The following is a 23235-nucleotide window of genomic DNA, read 5'->3' on the forward strand; positions in this document are numbered from 1 at the left end:
ATTCAGGTTGGAAGAAACATCCCCAGTTTGCTATTAATTTGCATATCAAGCTGATTGCTTTGTGCTGTGCTTTTCCATGTTTTGGGAACATAGAAGAGGGACAACTAAGCTCTCTTAGATCAGGGAGACTAGCTGTGCTTGTTACTTGATTCTCCAAGTCATGCTTCCAGATGTGAGTGGAAATGATGTGCTTACATTTGAGCCTGTTGTTTCTGAACTAACAAATCTGTCCTGATCTAAATTAGCTCTGTGCTGACATTCAGATGTCTGGGGTGGTACCATACATATAACTCATGCTGGTCTAACTCCAGTCATCAAAGCATTCTGCAAAAGTAAAGTGTATTTAGGTTATTGTGGATTTTCCTTCCTGTAAATTCAAAACATTTGTATTTATATCTTTTAAGGTATTACACAAATTTAAACAAACAACAAACAAATTAAAAAACCCCAAACTTCAGTTCTTTGATATGTATCTGTAGTTTTTTTTTGTGTAGTCACAAAATACCTTATCTCTGGTAAGAATTTTGACTATCTCACACTTTTTATTTTAAAAAAGAAATCAAATTCCTAAGTGGTTATAGAGTTATAATATACCGCAGGATTTGTTCTTTGTGGTTTTCTATCATATTCTGTGATATTCTTCCTTCCCCAATGCCCATATAAAGCAAACACAAAAAATCCAGAGAAGCTTTTCTTTGTAGATTTGCTTCTTTTTTTTTTCCCAATGAATTTATGACTGTAAACATGGCAGTGTAGAACAGTTAACTTAGTAAAAGCAGCTTAAGTATTAACAACAGCTGCTTCAGAATATTCAGTGAGATGTAGAATGAAGCATAGTTTTGTTGGTCATGATTTAGTTAAGCCTGCCAAGAGAGAGAATTGTTACAATACAATAAAGACTTCTTAACAAAAAAAACCACCACAAAAAAGTAGACATCTGTTCACTAACAGCTGAACTGAAGTAATTTTGCATAGTTGGTTTAGTCTTCAAATTTCAAGCACTTTGAAGCAATGAAATTAAATTGCAGTAAAATTTATCTAAAATTAAACGTCAAAATGCTTTCTCTGCATCTTCTTAAGTTAGTGAATCCTGCTGTTTAATATGGTTGGCTACCACTGTTGCCTCTAAAAATTGTAACATGGAATAATAATAATATTATTCAAAAATAATATTCTGACTTTCTCAATGAGAAATGTGACAAAATTTTTGTTTCCTTTTGCTCCCCCAAATTATACAACTGCATAGCACCACACCCCATTGAGTTTCATGTTCCCTGTGGCCCATGATGTTTCCTAATAGAGGTATTATGCATCAATTAGTTCCTTTTCTTTCCTCCAGGTCAGCTGGCAAAAATATGCATCGAAGTTCAACAGAAGAGGATTCGTCTTCGGAGGAAGAAATGGAGTGGAGCGGTAACAATATCCTAACTAATCTCTCAATACCTCAGTTAGATGGAACTGCAGATGAAAATGGTGGTAAGTTAACAGAACATCAGCTTTGGAAGTTGAGTCATAGTTCATTTTCATATCAAATTGCTAGTTCTCAAAAGTGCTGACTGTTTTCAGTCCGTGTTTCAATTGGAAGGAAAATGTCTCAACAGATTGCAGAAGCAGGCCCTTAACATCTTCCTTGAAAAACAATTGTATTTTAAACTCAGTGCCCTGTATGAATTACCAGAATCTGTTTTTCGTATTCTATCGATGATCCAAAAAAGGACATAGTTTAATTAGTTCTTTGGAAAAAACCAAATATGATATTAAAAGTAATGATTCTGTGGGATCATTTATCCTCCTAGGATTCTTGTAAATAATGAATGTATTACTGTGTAGATTTAGATGATTCTTTACAAGTATTTGCCACACATGCTAAAGTATAGTGAGCTTTTGTTTGGGCCTGTCTTTCATTCTGCAGATTGCATATTCACATTTGGGATTGCATGAGTTAAAACTATGAGTGGCAAAGCCACTGCAGAAGGAACTGCCTTTCAAAATCTGTAAAAAAAAAATAAATTTATCTCTAGAGATCTTTTGCCATCTTTATAACATGATCAACATCTTTGATCAAATAACATTAGTCAACAGAATGTACACTTTGAAGTTAGGGAAATATATAAATAATATTATTTGTTTCATTAGAAAATCTGCAAGTCACATTATAATGTTCAGTTGAGAACGTGAACTGTATGATCTTACTAGATAGATTATAGATAACCACAGCTATTCTTTTGTGTCCAGTGTTTAAAACATAGTTTACTTTTTCCTTTGTTTTTATAGGTATAATGATAGGATTAATACATGATTTGATGTACTGCTAATATGGTATGCTTTTGTCAGATATACAATTGTAATTTCCCTATTTGCCATACTTTCTAATTTGTTGTAATAAGAGATGCTGCTGGCTAAAGAGACTGTTTTGTAAGGAACTGTTGAAATTTAAGCATATTTTAAGTATGTGAAGTATCACGTCAGCTTAGAAAGCGTATTTCTGTCAACTTTTGCACTGATTTCTTTTAATAGGAGATACAGTAAATTCAAAACAGATCTCAGTCCAGGTCGTCTAAATTAGAAAATGCCTATCCACACATGCATCTGTGTCCATATAATCTGACTGACTGACAAGTATTTTTGCAGTTTTGAATAGCCAGCTATTTTCCAGGTGTTTGTTGACACAACCAAACTCCCATTTTCTGAGTTTTCAGTTAATCATCCTCATTCTTTCTGTGGACTCCTACCTTCAAAGAATAATAGGCAATGTCTCCTAGCTGTGTTTCACAGCTCAGGGACTCTGTATGCATTAGAAAATGTTACTAGATACAGACTGGGACTTCCTTTTATTTTTCTCAGCCAGCAGCAAATAAACTGCTAAGCTGAAGGCAGCATGAATCTAAGATGATCCCCAAATTGGTTGAGACTTAGACTAAAGGCCCAAAGGATCCCCAGTCTAGTAAATCAGTGTGCAGCACATGCTTTCAGGTCATGTAGCATGTTTCATAACTCCTATCCCCCTTCAACATTTCAGCTAAAGAGGTGGATACAAGAGGAGGAACAAATTTCTGTGTGCCAGGTGCTCTGGGGTAGCTGCATCTCTGCAGTGGTACAACCTCTGTCAAACTACTTGTTCAGCAAGGTTATGAGCAAGCACACACTTGTTACTTGTTACCACATCTCTATCCATACCTACCCCACAATAAATGTGGTGAAAGTATCCCCAAAAGAGATGAAAATCATCACCCATACCATGTGATGAGTTTGCACGGGTCAAATTACCACAGCACCTGCTGGTCTCAGATTATGTGGGAGCATTAATACATGGATATGAGTCCAGGATGTAACTAAGTGGTGCAAGCTTCTTGCATGAGCACCTGAACGGGTGCTGTATTGCTCTGCTATATAGAAGCGCAGGAAGCTACCTATGTTTAGTGCACAGCACAGTTCATACAAAGCCCTTGCCATGTTGTGAGATGTACTACTTTAGCTTTCTATGCAATGACTTTCCTGCATGGGGAAGGTCATCTAAATAAGAATTTTGTTTTTCAGAGCCAATGAGTATACATACTTCTCGGGGACAAAGCAGCATACAAACATTTCTAGAAATCAGTCTGTTTTTATATAGTCATCTGAAAGTGATTGTGAAGCCTCCTTTCAGAAAGTCAGCGTGAAATCTTTGACAATTGTATGCAAGTCTGCCATTGAGCAATAACTGACAAAATGCCTGAGACAAATGTACTGACAATGTGATTTTGATAAAGCAACTCATGTAGTCAGAGTCTCTAGTTGTCATGATGATAAATGTAATGTGATTTGCAAGAGTTTGTTTCTTATTTGGATGGGAAGGCTTTTAGGATGATACTATTAAAATTTTTAATGCCTTAGGTTATTTTTTTACAGGAAGACGATAATAAAATTGCTTTTCTTGCATTTCAGACAATCCTTTGAATAATGAAAGTTCTCGAACTCACTCCTCCGTCATTGCAACAAGCAAAATGTCTGTAAAGACCTCAATCTTTCACAAAGATGCTGCTACACTAGAACCCCCATCTTCTGCTAAAATTACTTTTCAGTGTAAACACACAAGTGCCCTTTCTAACCATGTTTTGAATAATGAAGATTTTGTAGAAGACCTCTCACAACCAAACACAGAAACAAGACCTGAACTTTCAGTCCATTCTCTTACAAAAGAAAGCACTTACTCAGCCAAGTACCCAACTCCATTCAGCAATAGTACCCATGCAGAAAACTCTCACAAAGAGAGCAACAAGAAAGATACTCTCCCAGTTCCTTCATGTGGAAATAATATTTTTGACTATGAAGATGATATTTCATCAGTGAACAGACCAATACCTAGTAGGAAGTACATTAGCATTAGGAAGGCTGAAAAGGATGTCTCTTTTATGCATGTGGGCCGCCATATTGGTGACAACATGTTGAATAAAAATTTATATAACTTTTCTGATATGAGCCACTCCAAAGGTAAAATGTCCTCTGAAGTAAATGAAAAGTCCAGCAGTGCAAGTATAAATAGTTTTTTTCCAGCAACAGCTACAGAAAATTGTGAATTGGTATCTTGTTCAGGAGGCAGTCGAACTGTGGTACATTCACTTGAAAATAACACTGATGAAGGTGGCCTTAATAAGCTTAAAATTAGGTATGAAGAATTTCAGGAGCACAAGGCAGAAAAGCCAAGCCTCAGTCAACAAGCAGCACATTATATGTTCTTTCCTAGTGTTGTTCTTTCTAATTGTCTCAGTCGACCACAGAAGTTAGCTCCCGTGACATACAAATTACAGCAGGGCAACAAACAGTCCAGGCTGAAACTGAATAAAAAGAAGCATAGTTTTATCAATCGCCAGGAGCCTGCAAGTGTAAATGACGTTGCATCAGTGAAGGAAGGCTGCTATACGCAAGGTAATGCCTGTAGTAACATTCCTGATAAGGATAGTGCTTTACCTAGTGACTTAGTACAAGTTCCTCTTGAGGCTTTTGAAAACAAAATGCCTACAAGTACTGCTAATTACACTGACTGCCAGTTTGCAGATGGATCTCTTGAAACTGAGCAGTCATTTGGACTGTGTGGAAATAAGTACACGCTCCGAACGAAAAGAAAGGTGAATTATGAGACTGAAGACAGCGAATCGGGCTTCATCGCACACAACTCAAAAATTAATCTACCTCAACCGATAGAAAGTGTTGAAAGTTTGGATGGGTCTCAGAAGTCTCGAAAGCGTAGAAAACTTTCTAAAAAATTGCCACCTGTTATTATTAAATATATTATCATCAATAGATTTAGAGGGAGAAAAAATATGCTTGTTAAATTGGGGAAAGTAGATTCTAGTGAGGAAAGAGTAGTACTCACAGAGGAAAAGATGAATTTATATAAAAAGCTTGCACCTTTAAAGGACTTTTGGCCAAAAGTTCCTGACTCTCCTGCAACCAAATATCCTATTTATCCACTAACACCAAAGAAAAGTCACAAAAGGAAAGCAAAACATAAGTCAACCAAGAAAAAAGCTGGAAAACCACAAAAAACAGGTAGTACAAATATTAAAAGAACTTTATCTTTCAGAAAAAGGACTCATACAATTCTTTCTCCTCCTTCGCCCTCCTACAGTGCTGAAGCTGAAGACTGTGACTATAACTATAGTGATGTTATGTCTAAGTTAGGTTTTCTTTCTGAGAGAAGCACAAGCCCAGTAAACACATCTCCACCTCGCTGCTGGTCTCCCACTGATCCAAAAGCAGAAGAAATTTTGACTAACCTGGACAGAGAAGCTTTATTTAGTAGGGGGCTCAATATCTACAACAGCAAGACTGTTAATACTAGTGTAGGAAAAACTAGTAGAGCAAAAACTCAGGTTAAGAAATGTAAAAAGAAATTTGCTAGCCCCACTGTATCTACCAAGAAAAAGAAAAAGATTAATCAGGTTGATAAAACCCCAGATGATGGAAAGAAGAAACCTAGAACAAAACAAAAAACGGCTGAAAAAGCGTCCTCAAGAAAACGCGTTGTATTTAAAGATGAAAAAGAAAGTAGTCGCTCTACTACGGAAGTCAAGTTTGTGCTGAAGCATCAAGATCCTCATGAGATTTCTTACAACTCTGTCTGCTCTCAGCCACTTCACAACCTCAAAGACAGTCCTCTTCCTGGCTATTCAGCTGGATATCTGCCATCAGCACAGCTCCCTTCAGCTGATGCACAAGGTAACTCATCGGGCTGTTTTCACTCACTGATGGAAATTGATAAGCCTGTAGATGCACAGTGTTTGCCCGCTCCACGGGAAGAACCTCATTCATCTTTCACATCTACTCCTGCAGCATCTGGAAGGGAAGTACCAAAAATGAGCTCTCAAAGGTCCAGGACTCAGAGTGCTATATTTAGAATGAAGGACTCTGCTCTCATTCAAAACATATTTGATCCATCGAATCACTCAACTCATATAACACAGAATGCTCATATCTCAAAAGATAAGACTTCTCCAAAAGCAGAAGAGATAAAAAACTTTCAAATCAGATATTTGCCACCAGCTGTGAAATTAAATGAAACTCGTGACTCTCTGGACACAGCAAAGATGGATCAATTACATACCACTAACTATTTACATTGTAAAGACAATAATCAGCAGCAGATTTTTTGTTTACCAGAGGCATCCAAGCATTCTGATCCTTGTTCTTCTATTCTTAAGCCATCTGAGGAAAACCCTGGGCCACTTCAACTGCCTAAAAACTGTTTTGTAACATCTTTGAAGAGTCCAGTGAAGCAGTTAAATTGTGATCAAAACCAGAGAGGATTTATTTTGGATATGTCACATTTTAAACCAGAAACTACAAAACAAAGGCCTCTGTCAGAAACAACCATGCAACCAAAACCCATCTCCCAGTATAAAAACAGGAATATAGTGGCCCCATCATCATTTGGTGAAGGACAGTCTGGTCTGGCTGTTTTGAAAGAGTTGCTCCAGAAGAGACAGCAGAAAGCTCAGAATGCCAGTATTGCGCAGGAGCCATTGCCAGACAAAACACAGCTGAGCAAGGGCATACCATGCCCTCTTGAACAGAATAAAGCCATCAAAAGGTCACGGCCAGTCACATCATCAAGAAAATCTCGTTCTCCCAGAAGCACAAAACCTAAAGAAAAAACAGCAAAACTTGCAAAAAAGGAATCTTCGAGCCAGCCGATTACTAATCGCATTGATCATTCTGTATCTAATGACAGCCCAGTTTTTTTTTCAGACCCTGGTTTTGAAAGCTGTTACTCACTTGAAGACAGCTTATCTCCAGACCACAATTACAACTTTGATATTAATATTATAGGGCAAAGTGGATTTTGCAGTTTTTATTCTGCAAGCCAGTTTGTCCCAGCAGATCAAAATTTGCCCCAGAAATTCTTGAGCGATGCAGTTCAGGATCTTGGTTCTGGACAAACAACAGAAGGTGACTTTCTATGTCATAATGACCAAAAATCTGAGGAAGAAAAGCAACATTCTTCAAGCACAAGTAAATGGATACCGTCTGGTTCCCTGAGCCCTGAGCTTTTTGAGAAGACCTCACTAGATAATAGTGAGAACCACTGCCATAGTCAATGGAGGAAAAACATTCATTCTTCAAATTCTAGATCTAGTTTTATTGATACCTCTTGTACCCAAGAGACTGAAGTCTGTTTAAATGAAAAATTCAAATTGAATATAAATACATTAAATAAAGAGAGATTTCTTAATCTTTCTCAGCCAACCTGCTCAGACTGGATTCAAAGCCACATTAGAAAAGAAACCACTTTTGAACCCTGTCAACCACTTGATTCAGTTAATACCTCTTCTACATCCTTATTGTCATCACCTGATGGTGAACTTCTAGATGCAGCTTCTGAGGATTTAGAATTACATGTTTCAAGAAACAACGAAGCATTAACTCCAACTCCAGATAGTTCACCAAGATCAACCAGTTCTCCCTCACAATCCAAGAATGGAAGCTTTACACCTCGTACTGCTCACATTCTTAAGCCTCTCATGTCCCCACCCAGTCGTGAAGAAATCATGGCAACTTTGCTGGATCATGATCTCGCAGAAACAGTCTATCAGGAACCATTCTGCAGCAACCCTTCAGATGCTCCAGAAAAGCCAAGGTACTGTGTTAAATGCATTTCTGTCTACCTGTGATTGTGATTATATTAAATTTAATTTATTCCTGTAAACAATTTTATGCTGTTACATGGCACGGATACTTGAAAGATCCCATCTGATATACATCCATTCAAAGTTGAAAGTTACTGTGCTTCCAGTCCAAATACCCATTTTCTTTCACGATACTTTGGATTTTTTATTGCATGTTGTTGTAATAAGTGGGAATGTGCCTTTATGGTTTGTAAAATAAAAATACTGCCCATGGGAATTGCATGGTGAGAAAACTAGTTAGTAATACTCTGCTTTTCTGTCATCTGGAGGACTGCCTGCAGTGCAGTTTGGAGTAAAACAGTAATTTAAACTATTTTTCTTCACAGGGAGATTGGAGGGCGGCTTCTCACAGTGGAAACCAGACTTCCAAATGACCTCCTTGAGTTTGAGGGGGACTTCTCATTAGAAGGTCTACGACTCTGGAAGACTGCATTTTCAGCAATGACAGAAAGTCCTAGACCAGGATCTCCTCCTCATTATGGTCACTCTACTGTTAATAAAAGAGAAAGTAATAGCCATAAAACTAGTGAAGACAAAAAAATAGTCATAATGCCATGCAAATGTGCTCCAAGCCAACAGCAAGTTCAGATATGGCTTCATGCCAAAGAAGAGTATGAACATTTCAAGAAATTGCCTAAGAATCATCCTGCTGAGCAGGCAAAGGCAGATGAGAATTTCAGCTCTGCAGTATTGTCTGAAGAGAAATCTGTAGAAGTAATAAAAGCAGCTAAAGATTTGAATTTGTCTAGCCTGGAAGATGAAAGACCTATTGTGCCTACAAAGACTTCTCCTGCCTCCGTGGCAGAAAATACAAAAACGCAAACCAAGGAAATCTGTGATAAGTCTATAAGCACCATAGGAACTTCTGTTAATACTAAAAATGATATAGACTCTAATAAAACTTCATGTGCAAGCAAGACACACACTACTTCAGCTCTAGAACATGATAAGGAGGAGGAGGAGGAGGAAGAAGATTATTATGTCAGTTACAGTTCTCCAGATTCTCCAGTGCTTCCTCCTTGGCAGCAGGTGGCATCTCCAGATCCTAAACAGTCCAATTTAGAAGACACAGAGTGGAAAAATCAGGATATTATTTTGTCTTCTGGGGAAGGAAACGATGTTGGAAGTACACAAAATTCTCCATGCACCCAGGAGAACATTCAGATATCCTTTGACACATCCCCGCTTCCAGTTAATGAAGATCCTGGAAATTCTGAATCAGTTTGTCTCCATAGTACACCCATTGCACACAGAAAAAAACAAGATGGAATACCTGAAGTTCTTGGTTTTACTCCTTTATCTGCAGGTAAATCCATTAAGTGATTCTAATAATACACACACAAAGCTAAATATATTTCTTTCTACATAATAAGAAAAAAATTATATCTCTGCGAAAATATATTTAAAATTAGTTTTTTAAAGGAAAAGTTCTGTGCATTATTGTCGAAGTAACTACTGAATTACTGGAAAACTCTACAAGTAGAACATCCATTTGCTTCCTAACAGTCCCTAGTATCTGAACTCTGAAGTGCTGGTTAAAAGGATAATTTAGAAGTATTGCTTATTTGGGGGATAAAAGCCTCTTGCTTTTTAAAATCTTGTACTATATTGTTTGTATTAAAAAAAAAAATCTTAATGTAGAGTGTAAGTAACATTACAATATTCAAGATGATAATGCTGTGAAGCTTTGTAACTTACTTATGTTCCTATATGTCCATAAATACCAAATTGTAGTAGTTGTGCTTTGGATTTGACAAAGGATAAAGCTGTATTTGCTTATGTATGTAATATTTGTTTGGAACGTTAATGAAATGCCTCTTTTGATCCTTGCATGTTGTTTAATGCTTAGACAATACCATTGAGGCTAAGTAGTCTTTTCACTCATGTTTACAGAACCAAAAGCTCAGAAACTGAGCCACAAGAGGGGAAGTAATACTGATGGTCTTCGAAGAGTACTTCTAACCACACAAATGAAGGTAAATTAACATTTTCTGCACAGATGTATTTTATTTTGTGGCATAGACACATTTTCATTCTTTCTTCTTTGTTGTTTTTGTCATTTGCTGTTAAGATCTTGAAAATACATTTAAAATGGTATGGTACAGATGTTGTAGAATCAGAGCACACTCAAAGTTAGGAAGAAATTTATGAGTTTAATTTGGGGAAAACGGGTGTAAGTTGGAGATTGAAAGTGCTGCTCTAGGGTAGTTAGAAACTAATGAAACACTAAAGAGACCCATATAAAGATGTTTTGCTTTTTGAGTTACAACACCCTTTTTAAGTTGTAGTGTGATTTCCCTTTTTTGTATATATACCCAGACCTGTGTATATTTATGTGTCTCTATGTGTATTAGTTTTCAGACAATGTTCTAAGCATTTTCTGAAAACAAAGAGGGCAGTTTGTGGTGTGCCAACAGAGGAGAAAGAGGTTGGACGTACTTTACTTAAACAGTGTTTCTGCTCTCCATGTTGGAACAGAATGGAGGGCTTGGTGCATTACTGGAGTGACCCAGTAGTTTTTTCTTCTCAATATATTCACCTATTTCAAGGAGGTACTTAATATACCTTTATTTCAGGGACTTTAAAAGTGATGACTGAAGCAGGGTTTTTTGACAAATTGTTGCTCAGGAGAGAATAGAGAATTGCTGGTTTTTGTATCCTCAGACTTCCAAGAAAGCTAGTATGTGTGAGACTGGGGGTTTTTTTGGTAGGGTTCTGGGAGTTTTTAATTGTTTGGGAGGTTTTTTTAAGTATTTGAAACTGCCTCTTGCTTTGCTATGAATTAAAATTATTCCTAAAAGGCAGAAAGATACAACGGTTGTTTGCGTGTTGAAAAATGAAATGAGGAGGTAGTAAAAGGATGGGGACTTCTTAGTAATTTGCAGTGTAGCATTTGTATTTTCATTGATAAATTTCTATTTAATATTGCCTATTATTTAATATTACATATGAGTTTAGCAACCTGTGTTTTCTCACTATCCTGTGCTTTTTTCTTCCCCTGCCGGATAAGAATCAATTTGCTGCCCTCGGTGCTCCAAAGAAAGAGACTTCCCAGATTGAAGGACCCTCTTTAAATAATACTTACGGTTTTAAAGTCAGTGTGGAAAACCTGCAGGAAGCAAAATCTTTACATGAGGTAACTTTACCCTTACATGTCACTTTATAAAATTATAATTTATCAAGCCAATTTTATACTGAAAATAAAAAGTCATTTTCTCTTGGGTTCCCTAAGTGACTTAAAAATTAATAAGTGTCTGATGTCTGCAGCTTGTAAGTAGTTGATCTACCAGTTTCAGCTTGATGGCCAATGCCTTTAACAGTATTGAGCTAGACTTCACAGTATTTTGGTTGAGAAGATGGTAAACCTCCCTTTAAAAATAAAAATAGGGGAAAAATCAGAAGGAAGAAATAGTAAGTTTTACATAAAAGCATTACCTGAAAAACTAGTTGACCATAATTTTCATGGATTGTTTCCTTAAGAAATAAGGCATCTGGCAGCAATTAGTAAGGCCCTCCTGGTATTTCTACTTGTTACCTTCTGAACTTGTTGGACGGTTTCTACTACATTTAACAAAAGGGTGCCTATCTCAAAGAAGGTCTCTTTATATCTGTCTAATGTAGGTGAGTGTTTGGTGTGGGGAGAGGAATCAAAGTGCTGGAGAAAGGGAAATAATGTAAATACAGTACTGCTGTGTTTGGCTGCTGACAGGACAAGCAGCCTGTGTGTATATGTGCTCCTAGACAGTCTGCACACCTGGAATTAGCTGTTGGCTAGTTTGTAGAGGATAGGGAGATAGCACTAAGTAAAGGACATAAGAGAAGTCACAGTGATCCTGGGGGAAATGGAGATGGAGTAAAATTTCACCCAGTGATGTTTGTATGCAAATCTAGAGGAAATCAGGCTGCCCCCAGAGCATCCTATATACACAGAAATACTTTTAATTTTCCCCTCATAATCTGTCCAACCTCTCTATTAATCCACATTATGAGCAATATTATGCAAGACAACAGAGCAGCAATATGGTGTTGAAATAGTATTAAATAGTACTGTCTTTCCTGCACAGTCAAAACTTCACAGTATATAGGGATTAGTGTTTTCTAAATGTAAACCATTCTGCAAAAAGCTCTGGCAATACGATGTGAAAGTTCATTAATGCACCTAAAGGCAAAGTTAGGTATTCTTCCTACCTTCCAGTAGGGCTTAGTCTTCATGCTTGTCTTGGGTGAGGGAGGGAAGGAAGAAGAAAGACCAAGAGTGGTTCTTTGTTCTTGATCAGTTCAGAAATATGATTCAGCTCAATATACAATGGTGTTTGAAAACACTACAGGAATTTACAATGATTGAAGTTGAACATTGTCTGGTTTTTGTCCTATTTTCTCCTTTTAATAGAAGAATACAGTACTCAGACATACATACTGAATTTTCTTAACTGAGTATAAAGCTATGTTTAATGATGAATCTTAGTTTTTCCTAAGATGGTGCTATTTACACAAAAGTGAGATCCAAAGATGTGTGGTTAATCACTTATGTTAATTTTAGGGTGGAACCTTGTAGTTACAATGTAATACCACCATATAAATGTCGGCACTGTCCACATTTGCACAGATAGTCTTCTCTTAATTTTTTTTTAGGAAACCTTTTCGGTTGTATGTTAGTTAACAAACTAACATACTGTCTTCATTTGTTGCTAGGTCCAGCACCTTACCCTCATCAGTATGGAGTTACATGCTCGAACAAGACGAGATTTGGAACCAGATCCAGAGTTTGATCCGATCTGCGCTTTATTCTACTGCGTCTCATCAGACTCAGCACTGCCAAATACCGATAAAAAAGAAATCACTGGTGCTATAGTGATTGATAGAGGCAGGACACCCTCAAGCCAAGGTTCCTATTTCTTTTTTTCATATTATATTTTACAGAAATGCTATTTCATAGTAATCAAACAGTAGCAAGCAAAATGTAATAGAGTATCTATATTACTACGTATCTCATTTAATTTTGTCTTGTTGAATGGCCATATTAAATATGGAGTTTTCCTGCTTATATCTTCCAAAGAACTATTGCATGGGCTGTAAACCACAAATAGCATTTGCGTGTGCAAAATATCCATGTTTGCGTGCTTGTGGACAAGCTCCTGCAGTGTTCTAAAAGTGTAAAGAGGAAAACCTGCCTTTAGTTTCCTACTCAAGTTGCTGGATAGCTGCAAGTAGAAAATGTTAAAAGCGAGACAGTATGTTTTATATTTTACTTAAGGGTTATTTTTGTGGTTTTATCTGATCCTTTTAGGATCTAAACAGGGGCCCTTATTCTATTGTACCTTTTTGGCTTTGTTTAGACCAGTGATACTCAACCTGTGGCTCTAGAGCCGGATGTGGCTCTTCATGGCCCTACAGGCGGCTCTCGCAATGTAGGCATCTGATCGGCGCTCCACTCTATCAGGCAGCGCGGGGAGCACTGAGCAAATGGACCAGCAGTGTGGGAGTCGCTGAAGTTCCCCCTCCCATAGGGGGAAAGAAAAGGAGCTGCTGGGATCCCCCCACAGGTAAGAGTAGAGATCACCTCCCACCCAGCAGCTGTGGGGCAGAATGGGGAAAAACTTGCCCTTTTGCCCCTTCCACCCCTCCACCCCACTCCCTCCTAGCAGCCAGAAGGGATTGAAGACAGAATGCTGCTGGGAGAGAGGATGCTGATGTGTCATGTCGTGATGTATCAATGTGTGGTGGCATTAAGGCAGCATCATCACACATTGAAGTGTCATGATGGAAAAAAAATCCATTGATACTTGATTTTTATGGTGCTCTACAACTCCATTTTATTAAGAAGTGGCTCTCCAGCTGTTAAAGGTTGAGTACCACTGGTTTAGGCTAGTAAAAAAAAAAACCAACAAAAAAAATCTCAAACCAAAAAACATCCCCAAAGTAGTCCTCTTTCTTTCAGGGTTTCTTTGGCAATGTGCATGTGTATCAAACCACAAAATACTGTCTAAAATTTTAAGCGTGGACAAAAACCTACAAAAAAATTAGCAATAAGGCAACAGCTTCTTCTTTTACCAGTGTATTTTGTAGATACTATATCATGTTAAGCTAAGTTCTTATTATTCTCAGTGAATTTTATTCTGGTATTATATGCTTGTTACTATCTTAAAAAATATCTTGCTGAGATTTTTCCACAGTATAGCCACTATGGCTCCCTAGGTGTGTGTGCCACTGATAGTTTATCAAGAACTGTAAAAGGTCCAATGATACTTTGAAAAAATGAAGGTTCTGATCTGGTTTTGTTAGTGAAATAAAATGATGTGTTTAAATGTTATTGTGACATTCATTGCTTTAATTGATGTGTGCTGTCAATACTTTATTGGTTAGAACTTTTTGAGTTCCCTGTCGAGTGACTTGACATTGAGATATATTTTTTTTCCCTTTTGTGTTATTATTGCTTTGTAAGTCACAGTACTTGTTTTAACATTTATTTCTGAAAGCACACCTTTCTTAAGAATGTGTCAAAGTAGAATGCCATTTAAAAATTCCAGTTCCTAAAATCTGCATTGTCACTGTAACAGAGCTCATACTACCTGTTGTGTAAAGAAATCAGAGTATGTGTTGTGCATTATTCATTTAAAAAGGGTTTTTTTAATATGGAAGGCAAATGCTGAGTTCCTACATGCATACAAATTTAGATATTACTCAGACATTATCAACGTGGACTTCTTAATGTGCACTAAGTGAGCATTTGGTCATGTTTTTCCATTTCTGTCAGTAACTTAGTGTGCTGGAAAAAAAGAACTGTACTGTTATAAAGCATTTTCATTCTGTAAGGCATTTTGCAAAGCACTACTCTGAGATAGCAATTAAAATTATATTTTGCATAAAAACAGTGTGTGAGCTGTCATATAGTCATTTAATATTTCTTATTAAAAGTAATTTTCCAGGAGCTAGACTCCTGTGCATGTAAAATACTGAAAATTCTTGTGACTCAGGTTTTTTTCTATCTGAGAATCTGTGCAAGATTACCACTATGGCAGAATTCTACAAAGTGAAAAGAAAAAATTATTACACCCAAGAGGAACAAAATAAGTCCATGGAATTAACTGTGATAATTATTAAAGATAAAAATAAGTTGTGTTCCATGCTTCTTTTCGGTTGTATGTTTTATTCTAAAGCAGTATTGTTGACTGAAGTAATGAAATTCCTTCTAAATTGTAACAGGTCTTTTTACTTTTATTTTCTAGGGAGCAGAGACCAAGCCCCCTTGCTTACAAGATCTGGAGTTACAGGACTAGAAGTCAGTTACGCTACTGATGAAAGAACTCTTTTCCAGGAAGTAGTGAATATTGTAAAAAGGTAGCATATCTGTACGTTCTGCTTTTATTTTTCAGGCTTGGAAACAGCAGATTTAGTTCCTTCAACCCTTGCCATTCTTTCAAATACTGATTTTTTTTGTTGTTGTTTCCCTCAAAGGCTTATTTCTAGAGTGGACAAGCATGGTGGTCTTTCAAATAAAATACTTTTTGCTTTTCCTTTTCTCTGACAGCAAGAACATTCAGATCCTCTTAAGCAGCTGAGTTACAGTCTTGAAACTTACCAGCCATATAGTAATCTTTCTTAACGTACAACTTTCCTGTTAACCTCAGAATTCATGACACATCTCTCTCTGAAACTCTCAGAACGGTAGATATTAAGAGTGCTGAGAGCTATAGAAAACCCCTCAGACAGGAAGAGTTTTCTAGGAACTCTGAGGCAAGACAGAAAAAACCTGCATGGTACTGAAACTGCTGCAGTGTAAAATAAGGGTTAATTGAAAAATCAGTTTCCTTCATTAGTTTTGTCTTCTCTGAATGGAAATCCCCTGCTCTATCAAACTTGGAAAACTGCTGGTTTTCCCCCTCTCCACCAAGGCTGAGAAGCCTGTTCGGGAGCCCTCTCGCCTGGTGCGTAGGTGGAACCACAGACGTCTCTCCAGACCCTACTGACAGGTGCAAAGCTGTAAAATTTCAAGGAAAACAAACAGATTTAAACTCTGAGTCACCCTGCTGGAATAGAGGCACGAGGAAAAAAAACAAACTAGGCAGAGTACATTTGCAATTCTTTCTCTCTCCAACCAGAAAACCTCTGATGAGAAAGGCTTTGACCAACCCCATGAAGCCAGAATACAAAAAGCGTTGCTGAATGCAACCAGCACAGGGTGGGTCCTGACAGAGCAGCAGATCCCTGTTCAGAGAAGACAAAATTCAGGTAAGGAATATAATATTATTTTTCTCTTTCTTGGAAATCTAGTGCTCCATCAAACTTAGGAAAATTACTTAGAATGAGAAACTGCCAGTAAATGAAGAATTCTCCACCAGTTGTGTGGAAGTCTAAAACGTGACAGGACAGAAAGAATATGGTAGAGAGACAACCCAGCAGTTAAAATATATGTTTATCACTGAAGATCAGAAGTCTTCTATATCTGTACGTGCTGAAGGCATTACAGAACAAAAAAAATCATGCAATTTTGGTGTACTTCAAGATGGAATGTATCAGGTTGCTGTCTGAGAAATCTCAGCTAATGATAGCATGTGCTAGTGTATCTTTTTGATGGAACAACTTCATCCATGAAGATAGAGTTAGTTGACTTATATTCCTGGAAGATAAAAGGTTTGCTCTATTAATGGAGAGACAGACTACTGTCATCATCTTAGTTTCCTTCCCTCACAACTCTAGAACTCAGCTATCAAACTTCTGATGGACTCTCAAAAAAGATGTTTTTTGCAACTTGGACCACATCTACAGTTTCCTGCTCTTTTTCCCCCTTTATTTTCTGTAGCCTGGGCAAAAAAAAGGAGAAATTTTGTTGGAGTTAGTGTTTTGTATTTCTTAAGCACACAACAAGTATCTAGGCCCAGAGTAGCTTTAACTGAAGGAGGAAGTGTGGTAAAACCTTGTAATTAAGAAGTAGTGGAAAAACTTCCTCAATGAGAAATGAACAAGCAAGCAGCTTTAGTGAAAAATAGTAATTATTCTTTAAACAATCTTCTGTTTATCTTTTTAGTGGTTTTTTTTTTCCAGCACAAGCTAGGTACTTTGGCTGTTCTGGTAGATGCACTTAATAGTAGGTCTGATAGATTAGAGAAAGAGAACTATCAGGCTATATTTAAGAAATATTACCACTTGAACTTCATGGATCAACACTCAAAATCACCTTAATTTTCAAGCAAAGAATTTCATCAGTATCTTATATTCTGTTACATGCTTTAGGCTGGACAATAATAGGCTCTTGTGACTGAATGGCATGCCCAGCATGATTGCAACCTGCTTTTGTTTCATGTTCTTGGCCTCTTGGGCTGTTGGAGGGAAGGGTGGAAGACTGAAATTCCAGATTCCTGGCATGATGAATGACAGACTGGCTAATCACTCTTGATTGTCAATATCAGGAACAGACTTTATCAACTTGTTGAAGCATAGAACAGAAAGGATCTTGGCTGCAGGAGGAATTATCTTACACAGTCCAGTTTAAGCATTCTTGTTCCTATTTCTAGTCATTCTCTTAGTAGTTGGCCTAATTCTTCCTCTTATTCCATATATGTGAAATTGTGGAACATACTTATTTATTTCAAGTTCCAGCCTTCTACTTCCTTGTTTAGGCCTTTTGTTTTCTTTCCATCCTGGCTATTGAAAATAAATAATGGTTGATTCTGTAACTTCTTGTCAATACATGTAAACTCTGAAAGAGCTGAGTAGAGAATTCTGGGTCATTGTTTCCAGCACACAGATGAAGGAAAGGGTGTTCCTGGAAAATTTGTAACTTCTGCAATACTCATAGCTCATCAGTGTCTGACTAGGTTTTTGTCACTGAAGAGTGTTTCCCAAACTTTTTGTAGCAGAGCTAAAGTTATTCTTTGTTCACTGAAGATGAATATTGCCCCAGAGGGTTGTCTGGAATAAATGAACTGAAGTTGGATTCAGTTAATACCTTCACTGTGAGGTTGTTTAGGCTGTGCTAGATCTGAATGACCACAGTAACACCTTGGTTAATACCTTGTCATCTGTGAAGTAAATACCAGGGTAAATGCTCCTCTATGGATTAGTAGATGTTGTCTCTGATTAACTCAGAGCCCTTGGCAAACAGAAATAAGTCATCTTGTGTTCCGGTAGACCAGAAGACACAACCTGGTTGTTTCTCTGGAATTGTGATCTATGATGTCATCTATCCTGCAAATTCACAGATTTGTCCAGATACTGAGAAGAATAAACACCTCTTTTCTAGATTATTACTGAGACTGACTAACCTGTAAAATAGAAGTACTTACAAGTGTTAGTACCAAAGTCCATGCAGAGACAACTTCGATTTTGAAGGGTATTGGAATACTGAGGTTGAGGGTTGAGAGTCAGGAAACAGACAGAAAGGAAGAGCCACAAATACGAGTTTTGAGGAGGTAGGGAAGAACAAACAGCACAGATTTGTACAAAAGAAAAGCATAATTAGATTGGTTTTTGGTACCCTGACAACTGGACTTAGACTCTTAGACTTTGAGAGGGAGCTGCCCCTGCATAGGTCCAAATTTCCCTTCTTTGGTAAACTGTCCTCTGGCTGTAAACCAAAAACACGGGCTTCAGCTCAAAACTGGCATAAAGCAGCTGAGAGACAACATCCTTCTAATCCTGTGCAGCTGCTGGGGATGTCCTAGAAGCACAGACATGCAAGTTGTAGGCTCTCTGGAACATTGAGAGGGGATTTTTTTTTTCCTTGAAAAGAAGCCTGGACATGTATTGCTGTCCTAAAGCATTCTGTTGTACTGCCTGAGGTGCTTTCCTGAACACATCCTCTGTTGATCGTAAGGTGTCAGCTGCACTGAGACAACAGAAAAAATGGAAGAATCTCTCTGCTTAAGGAAGTAAGAGAACCATCTCTCTGAACCTAAAGGCAGGAAAAAGAGTAAACACATTTAGATACTTCTCTAACACAAGAAATCTGACTGAGGAGGAGGAGAAGGTGGAATGGAATGCTACAAGAATGTTTGCATGGGGATTTAAAACTCGATAGGAAAACTAGAGATGTGCAAGCTTGATGGAGCAGTGGATTCCCATGAAAGAGAAATTAAATGTCTGGGCCTCTCCTTCACTTTTAGGGCAAATTGTTCTGCTTCTCTTTAAGGGTAGATGCTAGCAGATAGCAGAAAAGGGCTGGTCCTGCAGGTGTGAGAGGAGCAAAATTTGGGGAATTCATGTGGGAATGCACAGTCCCCATCTCTCAGACAAAGAGAGGATGTGAAAACAGGACGGGCTTGAAACAAATAGTAGATTCATTGCCACTTGAAACTTACATTCACCCACAGCTCCTTGTCTCCACTGAAGTAGTTTTTGATAGAATTACATGAGCAGAGTATAATATAATATTTTACATAAACATTTTAGGGATAACATTTTGTATTAAACTGTTAATGCTTAATACTTAAATATTTTAATAATGTTTTTCTTGTAAGGTATAATGCTAATGAATTTTTTTGTTTGGATACAGTGCATTATATTTCTTCTTTTGTAAATGCTCTAGCAACGTCTTCTTCTTAAAATAGAGATGTGCTAATGTAACCTTATTTTTCCAGGCCAGTATCATCTTCATCAGTGACATTTTCCTGTAGAAATATGTATCTAATGTCCTGTATCAACTTTATGGATTTTTGTTGTCTAAGGCAAACTGGAAAAATGTTTTCAGAGATTTCAGTTATGTGTTTGAGTCACCAAGCATTCTGTTGCTATGCACAGTTACTGCTTTTGTCTGTATCATAGGTCTGGCATGGTTCCCCACCCCCCTTTTTCTCTTAATCATAGTTGGAAGAAAAATAGCAGTCAGGAAAAGCAGACACATAATAGAAGGGAAGGTATAACTGGGAGCTTTAGTGTTCATTCACGAAATCGTCAAATGAGAAAGAGGAAGAGATGTCATAGCAGCAGATACAACTTAGCTGGAAAGGAAAATAATCGCCTTTCTTCTCTCTGCAGCATGTATGAGTTGAATGTTAATGCTGTTGTGTTTAAATCCTGCCAGCATAAATGCTGCTTTTCATCTTTGCAGAAAGTCTGGCAACAGCATGCAAAGCAGTATCAGGGCCCATCCTTCTAACAAAAGAGCATATGTTGGCAAGCACACCTCTTATTCCTGTCGTGTTACTCCTAGCCAGCAGCTTTCAAATATCAGTATTACAGTTTACTAGTTTCTTGCAGGTGTGACAGCTGGTCTCCTTACAATTTCTTCTAATAAAATAGCTTGAATTGATGTTGAAGACCAGTTTCATAGTATACTGTAAAAATTGTGAGACAGGAAGATGAAACATAAAACTTGTCCTCTTAGCTCACAGCCTGTTGTCTTTGTGGCACCATGTAAAAGGAGAAAGTGAGAGAGTCACACTTCAGCTAAGCTCTCATATCAGCTAAATTTTGGGTTTGCCTGTTCATCTTCCCATGGGGAATAATGTACTCTTTTAGCTCCAGATATCTCTCCTTCTCTAATAGCAAATAGCATAAATACCACAGGAGGTCTCAGCAAGTGCCACACTGGTTCATTGGTAACACTGGTACACGAGACTGGGTTGCAGGAGAGGGCATTTCTGCTGCATAAGTTGGGATGTAGTTCATGAGCAAGCAACATAGGAGCAGGAAACAATATTGTCTCTTACTAGGTGCAAGAAATTTGAGAGGTCTCTTAAACCTGTTGCATAAGATGGATCTTATGCATATGTAGTGCAGGAGTTCAGGGTTATAAGTGTTACTTAGTAGAAAGGAGTTCTTCAGTTTGTATGGGAATGCATACTGACATACATACAAAGTACATATATGTGTAACTTACTGCAGTATCTGAGCAACTGCTGAGTTGCCAGTAGTATGTTTATTGGTTTTCATGCTTTTAGAAGGATACCACTTCGATCCAAGTTTTAAATACGTACCAACTGACATTAAAGGACTGTGATTACAGGAAATTCACAGTAAGATTTGATCTCACCATTTACTAGCTACTCTACCTTGATTTTCCATTTAGATAGCTTTGTATAAGTCATCTGACTGAAACTTAAACATCTGTACTTCACAATCAGTGTCTAATTAGCTATCCTCATCACCAGAAGAGTTCAACAGAACAGGATCTTGGTCTGCAAGAGATGACTAAAATACAAAGAATGGTTCACCCAAAGAGGCCTTTTTGTTCAATGACAATAGAGACCAGTTTAGAAAACTTGAGATGCCAAAATTAGCTGAAATTAGACACTCCCCTTAATACATGGGTGGTATTTAGTTGGGATGGAAAAGCAAAATAATGTGCTGTAAAGTGATAGCCTGTAAGTCAGTAATGTGCAATTACAGGCAATCCCTAATGGCCTGGACAAGCAAGACTGGGTTTTTAAAAAATCTTTCAATTAATAAGCTTTCCAATCTACATGTGGATTTACATAGAATTGTGTTAAAATATGTGATACTTAAGTTAGACACAATTTATTTCTAGAAGAAAAAGCATGTATCTGAAAACATCATAAAATAAAGAGCTTTTATGTCTTGTCCTATAAAAACCCCTTCACATCTGAAGGATACTAGAGAAACAGTTCTTGAGATTATATGCAGATGGATTACAGAGGACATTTTGTTCACTAAGTTAAAAGGTAATGGGAAAATTACCTCCAGAATTGATAAAATATATTCAGTTGTAGTAGTAATATAATAGCCCACTAATTTTGTTTAAGTAGGAAGTAAGAAAGGTAATGCCCTGCTTGGGCAAGTTACAACCCAAAGCAGCTATCTTTCATCAGTTGATGAAGGACAAACTTCACCAACTTGCTGCTTCCAAACAGTTATTTCTGTTCAGAATAGGCTTATAAGAGAAAGCAAATTTCTGGCATAATGAATATTGGTTTATGTTTTCTTAAGCAGGTCTTCACGAGTTTCTGATTCACATTTGCATCTGTCATAGACCCCATCTGCATAATGCCTTGTCCTGTGTAAAATCTACAAGTATTCTCCATTTTGAATTATGTGATGCCAGTTTTCAAATATGATAACGAATGACTACTTCCCTAATTTTAATTAATCAGTACTGATTTGCCATATGCTAGGACCAGGAAAGTTTAGTTATTACAAGAATTAATTTGAAAATATGTTAATTTTTATAATGTTTATTCTATGCCTGTATAAAACATGGCATAATTCCTTTTTATTTCAAAGCAGAAATTGAGCTATTAATAATTTTGAGCATCATTTCACAATGATTGTATGTTGTGCAGAGCAGCCAGCAGTCGTAACTCATTTTGTCACTGGTTCCGTTGCTGGAACAAACTGCAGGCTAGTTTGAGTCATTTGTCCATAAATTGTTCCAAGTAGCTTTGGGGTTGTAGCATTGGTAGAATAGGTTTCCATATTGAGTAAATTTACTGCTTCCACTCCTGATGATCATTTCCACCTCCAAAACCAAATAATTCTTTTGACTTGAACAGCAGATAGCAAGATATCCCCCAAATTCAAACTGCTAGTTCTTTTACTTTCTATAGAATTCCAGAAATCAAAAACTTGCTTTAGAATCCCTTGCTTTAGGTAAAAATTGTATCAAAACCCTTCCCCCTCAAGTAGAAGTAGGTGACAAAGGGGATTTTTGCAACTTCTCACAGTTGTAATAAAGAGAGAGCCATGCTGAGTAATAACATTCAACTATTTTTCACAGAAGGTCAGTGTCCATGGCAGAAGTGTGGAGAAATTGTTTTTTGGAGTTATTCTCAGAGTAATTAGTATCTTCAAAGTGAGTTGTGATTGCCTTTGGCTAGGACATATAAGCAAGGAAGACACTTTACTGATAAAGTCTGAAGCTTCATTTGTAATGTCTGTGATAGAACTAACTCAGTATTCAGGGAAAGGGTGTTCTGTATTCAACAGTCAAAAAATGTTTGTTTAATGTGTTCATGGATGCAAGGAGTACAGAGTTCCTGTCAGTAATCCAAGGCCCCTGCCCAGTCCCTCTATAAACTAAGGTCTACAAGGCTGTGTCCTGTTGTACTGTTGGGTATAGACTGAGGTACAGGATCCTCAGCCCATCATCCATCCTCTACCTCCTGACAGCTGCCCT

The 23235-nt window shown here is 37.4% G+C and overlaps 1 protein-coding gene across 1 annotated transcript in view; it reads left to right on the forward strand.

Annotated features, from left to right (window-relative positions):
- REV3L (REV3 like, DNA directed polymerase zeta catalytic subunit) overlaps positions 1 to 23235 on the forward strand; it is a 114719-nt gene that overhangs the window by 66200 nt on the left and 25284 nt on the right. The window contains exons 12-18 of the mRNA XM_071438423.1: positions 1340 to 1476; positions 3925 to 8116; positions 8492 to 9471; positions 10059 to 10141; positions 11176 to 11301; positions 12858 to 13050; positions 15392 to 15503. Of these exons, the coding sequence (XP_071294524.1) occupies positions 1340 to 1476; positions 3925 to 8116; positions 8492 to 9471; positions 10059 to 10141; positions 11176 to 11301; positions 12858 to 13050; positions 15392 to 15503 (5823 nt within the window). The remainder of the gene's footprint in view (positions 1 to 1339; positions 1477 to 3924; positions 8117 to 8491; positions 9472 to 10058; positions 10142 to 11175; positions 11302 to 12857; positions 13051 to 15391; positions 15504 to 23235) is intronic.

This window comes from Agelaius tricolor, unplaced genomic scaffold (assembly GCF_023055355.1).
Source record: "Agelaius tricolor isolate 1412-34295 unplaced genomic scaffold, bAgeTri1.0.p SCAF_1, whole genome shotgun sequence".
In the NCBI taxonomy this organism is placed as follows: domain Eukaryota; kingdom Metazoa; phylum Chordata; class Aves; order Passeriformes; family Icteridae; genus Agelaius; species Agelaius tricolor.